This window comes from Rhipicephalus sanguineus, chromosome 1 (assembly GCF_013339695.2).
Source record: "Rhipicephalus sanguineus isolate Rsan-2018 chromosome 1, BIME_Rsan_1.4, whole genome shotgun sequence".
Classification (NCBI taxonomy): domain Eukaryota; kingdom Metazoa; phylum Arthropoda; class Arachnida; order Ixodida; family Ixodidae; genus Rhipicephalus; species Rhipicephalus sanguineus.
In genome coordinates this window covers 268095323-268109704 of record NC_051176.1, presented here as the reverse complement: position 1 = coordinate 268109704, position 14382 = coordinate 268095323, and the positions used below count along the sequence as shown (strand labels likewise).

The 14382-nt window shown below is 41.8% G+C and overlaps 1 protein-coding gene across 2 annotated transcripts in view; it reads right to left on the bottom strand.

The window, feature by feature from the left end:
* The window catches only part of LOC119378933 (rab3 GTPase-activating protein catalytic subunit), a 246529-nt gene that overhangs the window by 203025 nt on the left and 29122 nt on the right, over window positions 1–14382 (bottom strand). For both annotated transcript variants that reach the window (XM_037648028.2, XM_037648029.2), the window contains exons 10-15: window positions 10634–10702; window positions 10470–10543; window positions 8303–8395; window positions 4558–4748; window positions 2497–2571; window positions 1876–2048 (exon numbers count right to left, since the gene is read on the bottom strand). In XM_037648028.2, the coding sequence (XP_037503956.1) occupies window positions 1876–2048; window positions 2497–2571; window positions 4558–4748; window positions 8303–8395; window positions 10470–10543; window positions 10634–10702 (675 nt within the window). The remainder of the gene's footprint in view (window positions 1–1875; window positions 2049–2496; window positions 2572–4557; window positions 4749–8302; window positions 8396–10469; window positions 10544–10633; window positions 10703–14382) is intronic.

The window sequence follows — 14382 nt, the reverse complement described above, 5'->3', positions numbered from 1 at the left end:
ATAACAAAAACTTTTTGTGTGCTTCACATTCAAGTTGTATAAAGCAAATAATTTTTTTTTAGAGTTTTCTCATGATTATCTCGCATTGTATGCACTAGCAAGGACAACTCATAAGCTATTAACAAGCCGCTGCCATACATATTCGGCATATGCCAGCATAATGTTGTCCTTGAATATATCCACCTGCTATAAAGTGAGATGGATCAAAGAACAAAAATTTAAATAAGAGCAGTATATTGGATAATGTAGCTATAATTCACCTCCAAACCAAGAGCAAATTATGCAGTTGTAACGGTTAGCTGGATGGACTAATATATATATATATATATATATATATATATATATAACCAGCTAGTACAATTAAAGGAACATGAATGGTTGAAACTGGACGAGGCAACTGTTCACTTACAACTAGCTATTTTCTGACGTACCATATTTTTATAAATTTTAATAGGCAAGAAAAAAAATCGACACACAGAAAAGGGAGAGAGAGAGAGAGAGACAGGAAGGAAATGCAGGAAATTCAACCTTAACTATCACTTCCACATCCTTAACTTCAAATATGAAACCTTCATCAATAATGTAATGGATGATTTGTTAACACAGTAGCAGCTACACAAAACCAGCACCCTACTTCTACATAATCGGCCCCTCAAAGCAGTGAGTATTGTGAACCTGTAAGAATATTTAGCAGTCCACGGTGGGCATCCCATTAACATGCTTCATGCTCCTCCACACACAGGCAACACCGCATTTTCTTGGCAGCTCACTTCTCACAATTTCACAGACTTCTGACAGTTTTATTACGATGAAGTCACTGCCACAACAAAGTTTTCGTGGAACCTGAAAAGTTGGCTTCAACAAGATTTGGTGCACCTTCAAGCAGCAGCACAGATTAGGCTTGCTTGGGAGTTTACAGCAGTACCCACGATCCTGAGAAGATTATTTGTCCTCACAGTGCTCAGACCGAATGAAACCATATAAAGCCTTCATGGTAGTTTGATTACTTCAAGATAATCCAACATGTTTGTCATAACAACAATGCAAAAGCCCCTACTCAGATGCATCTGAAATAACACTATTGTCTATTAGATGGCCAGGGTGGGCACGGTAAGTTGGACAGCACGCCCGAATTTTCGAGGTACACTTTGAGCATGATAGCGAGGATCATTTGTTGTAACACACTGCACCTGACCACTTGAAAACTTCTCAGACATAGATTTTAGTTAAAAGCTTCCTATAGCCTTGATTCCTTCCTTACTTTAGGACAAAATGGTAGCTTTTAAATCATTTTGTTTAAAATTACACAGGTCGCAACACATATAGCGAGCGGCCTATCAAAACATACATAATCAGTTGGATATAGAAAACAACTTCCGGTCGAAGCAAGCTGAACAATAGGTTATTCAACATTTGTTTGTGATGTATGGAACAAATGCTCAGTGAAGTACAAACAGGGGTACAATTCGAATTACGTATTTCTAACCTATTTTGATAATTCAGATATATATACAAGCCTTTACCATATGTGCATATGTGTGCAGCACATGCTTCTGCCTATTTCACCATACCATCTAAAAAAGTGTGTGCTTGTCAAACCTTACACTTATGAATGTACACATGTGTGTGTACACATATGTATGCATGTGTATATATGTATAAATAAAATCTATGGAACTATAATATCTCAATAAAGGAAGAAAAATATACACAAGTACTGTACCAGTGCCACAGCCACAGGTCTGCAGCACTGCAATCAGTCCTGCTTTATTAATCAAAAGTGACACAGAGGTGGCTATGGTCAAAGCATGGTCAGCATGTAGCTGTCTATTATGCTGTAAGAGAGCAGTGCAGTAACTTCCAAGTTGCACATACCTTGGAAGAGTGAGGTTGTTTTCCCAGTAGTAACGCATCTCTGCAATTACTTTGACCCAAAGCTGCGCAAGTGCTTCGATGCCACCGCAGGCATGGTACACATGTGCTGCCGCAAGCGCCAGACGCCAAAGGAGACTGTTTGGATGGGTCGTCTTCAATGAATTCAGGCTTTCCTAAACAGAAAAATATTTATTAGCGCATCTTCCTCAAAGGTGAAAGACCATGTGCACATGCTCATTTCAACCCAATAAATCTCAACATCTTCAGCACATTCACAGGTGGGTGCTCGCACATACCAACGATGCCGCCATATACAAACAATGCTACCATGCCTCAGCATTTTCTTTCTTTGTGTGCACATTTTTCGAAGCCTGTGAAACTTGTTTATTCCAATGTGCATCCTTATTTATTATAATATGTCCATTTCTCATTTTTATTTTTATAATACATCAATAAGCAATGAACCTATTTTTACACAAAATATTCTTTTGGCACTTCTATGCCACTACAAAAAAAAGTTGGGGTAAATTTTTTTTATGTAAGTCACTCTGAAGATTTTAAATATGCAATGAAAATAAATACACAGTGGATCTCAATCTTCGTGAGATTGCCGTTTCTTACCTGAAGTTCCAAGAGCTTAGTATTTGTGTCTGCCTCAGGGGGCAACTCAAGTTCTGGAGATTCAGCCAGCACATTCTACAGAAAGATTTACAAAAAAAAAGGCTGATAAAACTGTAAATAATACATGCACAAGCTGTACAGAGCACAGTATTTAGGTAAGACTCCCATAGGCTATCAAGCAAATTAATGTGCAGGCAACTAATAAAGTACTTAATAGGACTTTTAAATAAAATACTACAACCAGGACCAAAAATCTGCACAAAGTGTGGTGACACAGTGCAAAACAAAGTTTTCAAATTAATATATACACCAGATGGACAGATATTTCATAAACATTTGCACAACACAAGAGTGAAACAGAATTAATCACTTTCATCCCTCTTCTTAATGGCTTTGTGAGGCACTACAGCAAAGCTTCACTGTAAGCTCCTGCTAACTGAAGTACATAAAGAATGGAGTATCTTGCACAGCATCTGTTTCACTAACTAAGCTCATTCTCTACTGCATTCAAAGTTGCGCAGCATTACGTTCTCTAACTCCTTCCATGCCATGGAAAAATGGTTATTTTTTTGTAAGTTAGACCAAGCTTTTTTTTCTAAAGAACTACTACACTCAAAAGTTGTGCAACACGTACATGCGTGTGCGTACACACACACACACACACACACACACACAAAGATGTACCTTTCGGTCACACAATATTTATCAGTGAGCCCTGCATGGCAACACTCAGTTGCCAAAACTGATACAGTACAATGAAATTGATCAAAACTGAATTGTTAAAATGTGTTTGTAACTAAAATGAAAAAAAAAATGCGAAAGATATTAGAAAACATAATGTTTCACTGTCCCACAGCCACTATCTGTGAAATAAGAGAAATTTCATAGCTAAACAATACCCCACTACAAAAGATTAACTAGAAGCACACTAGTTGTGCATGCCATGTGGCAAAGGAGTTCCTTGATGCAGAACACCAGAGAAAATTGCAACTCTTGGAGTAAATTATTTTGCTGGGTTTTTCTGATGTTGCACTTGTCGAAATTACAGTATGCATCGATATTAGTTAGGCAATACGGTATAGCTTGATGGAGGAGCCCAAGCTCATGATGTATTTGCCACCATCACTCTCTTAATTAGTAAACTCAGACAGCATTCTCTAACTAGCCGCTGCTCAGTCCATAAAAAAATATCAACCGCACACAAATAACAACCATATAATGTGCCATGTTTTCAAATGCGCACGACACTGGCAGAGGAAGTCACTTTAGTGCTGAAAGAGACAGCCCTTTTCAGTACGTCGACACCATGTTAAAATCCCCGCCCCAGTTATCACTAATGTAATAACTTCAGCTAGCCTCCAATGATGCTCATAAATTATACTTCTTATGCATTGCATTTGAAAACAAACATGAATCAAACCTGGCAAATTCAACGGCCTGTTCCTGCATAAAGTAAAAGACCCTGAAGTACATGAAACCCAGCCCCGCCACGGTGGTCTAGTAGTTATGGCGCTCGACTGCTGACCCGAAGGTCGCGGGATCGAATCCCGGCCGCGGCGGCTGCATTTTCGATGGAGGCGAAAATGTTTGAGGCCCGTGTGCTTAGATTTGGGTGCACGTTAAAGAACCCCAGGTGGTCGAAATTTCCGGAGCCCTCCGCTACGGCGTCTCTCATAATCATATGGTGGTTTTGGGACGTTAAACCCCTGATATTAATTAAAATTATTAACATGAAACCCATGTCACGGTCCAGCCCCCACCACACCATAATTTGGCGGGCACAGTAGCATGGATGCAAAATTGAAGAGAGAAGTTTGGCCATTAGTCTTCTTTCCTATAACTACCCTTATCTCCATAGAAATATTCAGATTTGAAAAAGGAATCTGGCAGACAAATTATTTAGTGTTTCTCTTTTATGTTCTTCAAATAATAAATTAAGAAAAAAAATATGGTAAACTAGAGAAAAGAGTCAGCTCATGAATATATATTAAACACAACAAAGTGGAACAAAGAGCACAACAACGGGACCTAGTAAAGAGGACAGACACAGTGCTGCACTACCTTTTCATGAGGAGTGGCATCTGAAGACAGGAAGATGTAGCCCAGAATTTCAATAAGCAGCTCTTGATTTCGTAGTAGCATGTTACGCGGGCTCTCTGGGGAGACCTCCGGCTGAGGCAGCTGAGGCAGTCGAAAAGGTAGAGCATTGGGCTGCGCCAGTCGATCCAATGCATCAAGGATTTCAGCCTTGGCTGAAAAAAGTGGTAGAAAAAGTCGTGTAAATGTGGACCTAAATGCGTACACACTGCAATCAAGGCTTGTCAAGATATCTTCATTACACTACACTGCGCATGATTTCAAAAATAGCTGGTGCCAACTGCCGGCACAAATGAAGGATAATGCAGCACACACTGTATGAACTGCTGGCTTTTGAAGCACCAAGGGTTATTTGAGCCTGTGAATCACTTAGATTAAAGTGATCGAAACCGGGAGAATTGATCGAGGGCTCGTTTCTTTGTTAGACACAACCTAATGAAGCCAACAAATAATGAAGTTAAAGAAGATATAGGGAATGTTATTTGTAGGTTATAACTGAATTATAGTAATTAGGACATAAATGAAAAACAATTTAAGTGGATGAAAAATCGGCTTTCTGCAGGTACGGACCGAACCTACAACCTTCAGATAACACGTCCGATGTTCTACCAAATGAGCTACAATGGCAGTCACTTTCCCATCCACTTTATTGGGTATTTATGTTTTTATGTAATCCTAGGAGTGTTAACCAGTGCCGCTCACAGCCATAACGGTGAGTGTGGAACACATTTTTTTTCACCAGTTGGAGTTACGTAGCACGTGATCTTATTACGAGCTGGAAGCTGACCAATAAGCCCTCGCATACTATCTAATGCATCAAATCTGCTGGACTGAGACCCTCGCTATGAATGAACAAAACGGGGGGGATTCATCGAGGGCTCGCTTCTTTGTTAGACACAACCTAATGAAACCAACAGATAATGAAGCTAAGGAAGGTAGAGGGGTGTGGTGAAATACTGAAGAAGACTAGGAGAGCAGCGAGGAATGCGACATGTTGCGGACAAAAAGGGAGCGCGTGGTGGTGGCAGTGAAGAGAAAGAGGAACAAGAAGTCGGGAGCTGGGAGTAGTGGCCACGGAAGCACAGCGTTCGAGAGGCCACGTTCATGAGGGCTAGCCGGGACAACGCTGGGCAGCCTCCTGACGGATCACACTCCTGTGGGCACCAGTGACCAAGGCGTCCGAGGCCTGCCCGGTACCTGGCCGGTTCCTGCGCTGTTCGGTTCCTGCCTGGTTCCTGCCTGGTTCCTGCCTGCCTGTCTGAACGCTTGGTCCACCGCCCCTCACCCTGCTGCTCACCAAGCCGTGCCACTATGTCCCGTCTACCTGCTGGGACGGTCGACCGTCAGCCTGCTGTGATGCAGACGTTTACCCGGACGTGGGCAAGACGTGAACGAATGTGAGCTCATCACTCTAGGACATTCTACGTTTATTGAACTTTTCGTTTAAAGTGTATCTTGGGGGATATCTGTTATGCGTATACTGTCTTCGCAGGTCGTTTAAGCTTGAAAATATATGTTGTGTACCAGCCTTACCGTGCACAGCTCCGTTCTTCACTGCACCGCACATGAATAAAAGTGACGGTCTGCGCATCACTCTTAACAAGGGAATATTATTTGTAGGTTTTCACTGTAGTACAGTAATTATGACATAAATGGAAAGGAGTTAAAAGTGGATGATAAATCAACTATACCTCATGTACATAGTGAACAAGAAAAAGAATAAGGACAAAGAGGAAAGGATGTTAACACACAGGCTTTTAAATGTGTGTAACATGTCTTTAGCCACTTCCCAACCATTTCAACATGCCAACTGGGTATCTAACTGTTAGTGACATCACATACACACCTGCATGCACATGTGTGCATGAGTGACTGACAGCTGAATTTGAACTAGGGGCCTCTAGTACTGAAGTCCGTAGCTGTAACCACTACGCCACGGGAGAATGCCTCATCAGGCAGAATGGAACACTTTTAGCATGGTGACAATTGTGTCAGCACTACATCCATTTCTTTTATGCAGAAGGAATGTGGGGTCCTATCCCTTCGGCATTAGCATCTCAGTTTTCAAGTAGCCCTTTGTTGTTGTTGATTTTGTTGGTTGTACAGTGCATGTGCCACTGGTTTCCCGGAAGATGGTGCTAGCTAATAAAGCACAGTTGATAGTCCAGTCATTGAGTGTGCTACTTCTCTCCTTTGTTCGTTGTCCTCTTGACTGATTTATTCTTTCAGCGTTATGTACCAAGTGACCCAGACTTCAACCTTACTACTTTTAGTATGTCCTGTGTGCAAGAAAGTGCACAGAGATGCTTAGCGCATTTTTGACAATGCTGATGCTTTCCTCAAGAATTTCTTTCATCCAAGTCAGCATGTTTTGATGCCTGTCACGTTTCCACAATGCTGACAGAGAGTCACCGAGTCACTGTTCAGCAGAATGTGTGGGAATATGAATGGGAAACTGAATGGGAATCTGAATGTGTGGGAAACATGTCCAAGTTGGCTGGGTGACCATGCCTCGGATTCAGATTCTCGCACATTGTGCTGAACAGCGACTCGTCGCCACCTACACTTTCTTTTTGCATGTTTTCTCACTAAACAGGCATCTTCTCACAACAAGAGTTCTGCTTTTGGCATTGTGAAAGGGTAATTCAGTTATGCAAAACAAAATTGTTTTCCTCTTCAGTGTCCATTTAAGCTCATTCTTTGTTAGCTATCAACTTTTTTCCACCAAATAAATGAAAATATATGTACTCCTCAATAAAAGCTTTATCAGCTCAAATTGTGTAGTATTGGTCTATAGCATCCATTTAATGCAAACCATGTATTTTTTGCTTAAAAAAAGGCAGTAAAGAATGGAACTTTTATTTTTTTTCCATAATAGTTAAAACATAATTTTTGCACTGAATTTCTTTCTCTGGCACTTCTGGAAGCACAAGTAATACACTGCATTTTCTCACAAAAACAACATATCAAAGGCCTATATGAGAAAGCATACTTTACAAAAGTTAACTACATTCATGTATATAATGCAACTAACAAACTAAGTTATTTAGGAGCAAATTGGTAAACTGGCATCTACTGCACAAACTTTACAAGTTTACCTGAAATATAACCGGCATTTATGGAAATTATTTTCCCAAGTACCATGCTGACTAAAAATAGAGTACAGTGGAATCTCGATGATGTTTCTCACGGGAACCGGAAAATCAAACGTATTATGCGAAAATCGTATTAATCAAAGAGGTTTAAAAAAAGGAAGGAAATGTGCATACTCCGTCAGCAGCTCACTTTTATTGAGCAACACTGAAGTAGCTGGTCAATTTGCACTGCCCTTTCTTCTTTCCGCGGCAAAAAGATGGCCTGGCAGCGATCTTTCCGCCACAAAACCGACACTGCTGTGGCCTCAGTGGCTCTGCAGCATGCAGATCGTGGCTTGTTGGAACACAGTTTCAGCTAGTATACTGAAGAATAAACATAAGGTTTCTAGATATATCGGTCAAGATCCACTTTCGCGGTCGTATTATTCAATCTTGGGCAAAAATATGATCGTATTAAACGCATGAAAATGCATCATTTCCAGGGGTCGTTGGCCAGGAATAAAAATAAAAACGTATTACGCCGAAAAATGTATTATGCAGAATCATGTCAACGACATTCCACTGTACTATGCAAGGGCATTAATTAAAGAAAGCACCACAAGAACAAGCATCACCTGAGAGGTCTTCCGTCTGAACCATATTCTTGAGCACATCGTCTAGTGAATTGGTCATCTGGCATACCACAAAGAAGTTTCTGAGGTACTCTTCTACAAAAGCAAACAAACGAAATGAAAATCAGGACATGAATATTTGTAAAAAGAAGGGTCAATAGAATTATTCTGTCCTTTAGCTCCCTATACAGTAGTACAAACCAGCAGGAAACAGTGCATTTTTAGACTGTCTACAAATATTTTGTCCTACAAAGATTGAAAAATTAACACTGCTCTAAAAAAAAATCATGGCTACTGGCCACTGCACTAATATCACACCAGTTTCTAAGGCAGCATAGGGTCACAGAGTAAGTGCAAGTGCTGCCAAAAAAATAAATTTCTATTAAAAAAAATAATAAATCTCTTTAAATTTTGGGGAAAAATAAAGAAAGCAACCAGTGAGTGCAACCAGTTAATTAGTACTCCAAGCTCTAAATTCACATGATACAAATGAACCAAAAGGTAATAATTTAGCCCCTTTGACAATGTCAGCAAAGTAAGCAGCAGTGCAAACATACAAACGAAACCCACAGCAGTACAAGATCACCTGATAGATCATGATAGCATACTGCAGTCTCCGCTGTCTGCCATTTTACAGTGGCATCTATCGCCAAGCGTATATCTGGCGAAGAAAATTTTTATTACCACTTGTAAACAACGTGAACTTTGCTTCAAAGACACTGCATTAAAATTATGGTCTGCCTTCACGGCCCTTTGGTTTCTCTTTACTGCTCAGCTGTGAGGTGTGGCTGGTGGTGCCTGAATAGGTGCCCGAGGACTGCATAGTGATCGAGAGTGAGCAGAATCTACTTACATCACCAACATTTCAATAAAGTGTTTTAGCACAGTGAAGCGCAGACTTGTAGAGAAATAATGAAGACATGTCTGGTGTTAGCAGAGCTGGCGGCGATGGTGACTGGCAACATTTTCTGATACTGCGGTCAACAATGCACATTAGTAAAGTTATTGTGATTCACTACATATCCAAGAAAAAGCATTTTGATGACTATGTTTCCAGAATGAACAGTGGGACGACAACATATTACACTGGTCACCAGCACGTTCTGAAACCGCACTACCAGGAGCTTACCGTACGAAGGCTTTCTAATGGTAAAGTGGATATTGTAAGTTACATGTAATACAAGCCTGTGGCACCATCTGGGAACCAAACGAAAACTTACAATGGAACAATATTGTGTTCCATACTGCCTGAAAACTGGTCACAAATATGTGTCTCATTTGCGTTGTTTTTTAGTTTACTCGGGTGGCCTAGTCTTGCCAATGAAAAATGTTTGTTGAAGTTGCACAGCCAGCATGATGTGAAGCACAAAAAAAAAATGAAAATGCCCAATAACAGGCACTTGTTCATTATTACAGTTGTCCCCTGTGGCAACTGTAGCCCAGATGAAACTGTTCACTGCGTGCTTCATTTATGGGCTTTAACATCCCAAAACAGCTCTGGGGTTATGAGAGACACCACAGTCTGGAGGCTCCAGATATCTTGAGCACATGGAGTTCACTAAGTGAAACTGTTCATACACGTCACGTCTGGTGCCCCTTCAAGCACACAAGAACACTTTTACACTACCACAAGAACTCTATAGCAGTCAAGAGTTGGCAAAACAAAAAAAGAAGGGAAGCCTCAGCATGGAGCCAACACTTCAACAATGGGACTTGTCTTGGTCAAGGAGAAAACAAATACCATTGTTGAATGCTGGCTGTGGGCTATTACTTGTTGTTCTACAGTTACAGCTTACACTTTCAACTAGTTTATTTGAAACTCTGCCATCAAATATATATGCACAGACGTGTGACACACGATCATACACATTGCATTCGTGTGGCATCCGAAAAGCAATGTTCCTTTTCTGTCAGCATCACGAAAGCTATACTGATCATCTTTTTCTTCACATGTAATCTCAACCTTGGTAATAAGCCTTGCCTGTTGATCATTATCCTTTAAATTTTTCATGTCTTTTAAGTGCATTTATGCTTGCGATGCTTTCACAGTTGACAATTTAGCTTTTAATTTTTCTGTGACCCCTCTGTCTTATATGTACAGTATTAATACACAAACCACCATGTGGTGTTCACAAGCAGGAAGTGAAGCTAAAAATACTGATGCACGTACCCATGAAACAGTCAGGGTTTTCTTTCCACCGCATGCGGATGGACCACTTGGGAGCATTTTCCGGTCGAAGATCACTAAAATGAATATATGCAAATAAAGTGTTGGAAAAACATAAAACTGTTCACAAATGTTAATATGCACTTTCCCAGTTTATATATACTTGCCTGTAGACATCATTATCCACAACCACATCCTCCGGAACTGAGGGCCAGGTAACAGAAAGCTGCATCTCCCTGAATATCAAGAAGAAATATTACTTGCATTAAATCTTGCCTCACTGTGATAGCTGAAATCCATGAAGTACTGGGGTATCCTACACCACAGTGAGAGACTCTGGATTGATGTTTACCAGCTGGGGTTCTTCAAAATGCGGCTAAATCTAAGTATCTAAGTAGAGTGTTTTTGCATTTTGCTCCCTTTGAAATGCAGCCGCCGCAGCCATGAATTGAATCTACACCTTTTCACTTAGCTGCACAATACTATAGCTGCTAACCCACAAACATTGTGTTAGTGAAATTTAGCAATGGTGCTTGCATTGTCTACTGCATGTTCTGAATCACTTTATTACCATTTTATACATTACACTCACTTTATTACTGAATTTATTAGCACTGACATCAGGGATAGATTCAGCACCACTGAAGCAGCAGCTTATGATCTTGAACGAGAAAAATTTGTAAAAGCCAACAATGAAGTTGCCTCGAGATCATATTGCAAACACTGGATGTGCAGGAGTAAAACACATAAAAATGTGCAAATGCTGCCTTGACAACTAAAGTGCTAGGTTTGTCCCGTTGTTAAACAGTTTAGGCACGGTTGGCAACAACTGGATCAGCCAGGCTTCTTAACTTTCAGTTTTAGGGAGGTGCCAGCGATGCAGGGTAAAAAAAAAAAAGCTCTTTCTGGGTGTCTCAGTGGCCGAACTAGCATGCGGTCATGCAGTGAAAAAAATCAGACAACCTTATACATTATCACCAAACAGCAAGTGGCAGTGCCACGAAGCTGTCTAGATAATAGGGGCTTTTACCTTGTATGTATACTTCTTTACGTTACCGCGTTACCGGATACTGGAAGGAATCTGCGCATGCGCAGGCCTTTACAGAACGTAGACTTTTATGAAACGTAAACTACTCGCCGGATAGGCTTTATGTTTATGGCCCTATCTCGTAAATCCACCTTCATTCGTGGCTACTCACGATATCCGCTTTGTGGAGACTCGACCCGCCAAGTCAAAATAAGGCGAAGTGCGAGCGCCAATTGCGATCACCATGTTTCAGCCGGATTACTGAAGCTAGAGCGACCTAGAATACCGAAGCCGTAAACGTGAGAGGCCTAAGGCTCTCACGTTTACTACTACTACTACTACTACTACTACTACTACTACTACTGATGATGATGATGATGATTATGATAATAATTCACTTGTAAGTACTCGCCATGGTAACTTAGCGCTTATGGCGTTGTGCTACTAAGTTTGAGGGTGCGGGTTCGATTCCTGGATGAAGTGGCTGCATGCCAATGGGGGCAAGATGCAAAAGCACCTGTGTACTTAGATATAGTTGGACGTTAAAGAAACCTAGGAGGTGAAAATTAGTCCCGAGTGCCCCACTACAGCCCAGCTCATAATCCTATTATGGTTTTGGCATACAAAATCCCCAAACTTAATTTTTAGCTAACCTATAAGTAACCTAGCGCCATGTTTAAAATCTTTACCTAAATAAATTGGCATTTTTACATTCTACACTCACTGAAGTATGGAAGTATGATTGCTGCAGCTGGGAATCAAACTTGTGACAATGTGTTCAGTAGCAGTGCAGAACTGCTTAGAGAGTTGTTACGCATGAGTGACAATATTCTCATGAATAACCAACTAACAGGGGTGATACGGCTGAAATTGATTTGGGAGCAGTTTTTGTAGCAGCAAAATTTCAATTTTGGAGCAGAAAAACCCTGATTTGGAGCAGTTAGAGGAATTTTTTATGTCATCTCAGGAGCTTGAAACACAGATTTGTAGCAACTTGGGGGGACAAGTACATATTTAAATTGGCCTAGGATAGACGTAACACTGAAGCAGCTTTTGGAGAAAGTATCGCCAGGTATGAACTATACTACTTCTTTAATTACTATGCGACCTATCTAGCCCGAGTAGGAAACGCATGAAATAATTGAAAAAAAGGTTCTGGAAACTAGGTTCACTTCATAAAAATTTGAAAAAAAAAAAAACAAAAAAAAGAATGTGATTGCACAAGAATTGCAGTTACATAGCAGTAGGCCTTTTAAGACCAGTGATATAATTTAGCAGATTATACTGCTTTGGCTTTTATTGCAATATCAATTATATGGACATTCTGAACAGGTTTTTGCCGTCAGCATCGCAGTCATGTTCCGTATAAGGTCCAAATCGATAACATCCCCCGCACATCATATGTTTTATCCTTTCGTAAAAGCATGCGAGCGAGGGCGACGAACGCGACTGAGGCAGAGATGAAAAGAGCCGATCGATCCCCGTTGCACGGAGGGCGCATATGCAATAACATAACACCGCATGCCAGGCCTGCCGTTGATTACTACTCATGCAGAGAGGAAACGCACCGCCCGTCTTCAAGGAGCACGAAGGAACACGAGGGAGGAGGAGGGGGGGTCGCTCGAGCAGCAACTGTGGACTTTAAGGGCGCGGTTGCGATCGCTGGCACGCGCGCTATCTCGGCTGGCATCACAGACGGCTCCTATACCCTTTTACGTGCTGTGATCTCAACGCTTCTATCCTTTGAGAAGCCGTATTCTGTTACACCAGCGTTTTGTAGTTACGCGAGATCGGGTCCATAAGTATTGGTTAACTGCCAACCTTACTTCACATAATATTAGAATTTGATGCTGTCGCATTCATTGCTTCACTTGCGACGAAACTGATTTTTTTGTACATCTCCTTATTTAGTTTTTCAAGCTTCTCCAGAGCTTCCTGTAGGTCAGTATCTGTAAGGAGGACATCACAATAAGCGCCTTCAGCTCGGCCGCGCAGTTGGCGTAGCGTCAAACCTACTGCACGCTTTGAACAGGCGAGCACAAAGGCGTGCTGCCGCCGTTCGCTGCCCCTCGTGCTGGACCGCCTTAGAGAGTGCAGCGCTGGCGCCAAGACACCTCGCTGCATTGTCCATCTCATAAAAGTATCCAGCACTGACTATCGCGTGTGGTATACTGCGAGTATAGCGCCGGTGTAAGCATACTGCACGCTTTTTTGGGGAACGACACAAAGGCGCTTCGCATCAGTCCGCTGCCGGCTTCGACGTGAAAAACCACCAGAGCATCGCGGAGACATGCCGCATGCAGGAAGCTAGTTCTCCCCGCGTTGATGCAACAAGGGTGATGCCTCTCCCGTGCACGGTATGGGTCGTAACGATACAAACACTCCCACAGCAAACACACACATAGGTAACCACACGCAGCAGCGTCGACGCAACAACCATTGTGACCGGAGGAACACGCTATGCACAACGAAGAACCTAAGAGCCATCCCCGCTAGGCATGCCACTTGATAGCGCCAGAAGACACAGCCTAGCGAGAAGCAGCAGCACGCTCGGGGCACGGCAGAACGTTTTTGGGGCGCCACGCATATTTACAACAACCCAGAGGAGGTTATGGCGGCATCATGGGAGCCCTCATTAGAAAGGTGCATAGAAACACGGTTGGCCGCGTCTGCGCGTTTTGCGAACGTCTCATTTTCTTGGTATCCCAGGCGCTGCTATATAGGCGCTACTTGGGAAATCATGTTGTCAACTCAGCTTTTTTTCCCAACGAAGCTGATGTGGGCATCGAACTTCTGGCTTTCGAGGCTGTTTTGGAGCAGTTTGGCGCAATTTTTGCGATTTTCATGCTTCTGGAGCAGCTTGGCGCAGGAAAACAGAATTGTATCAAA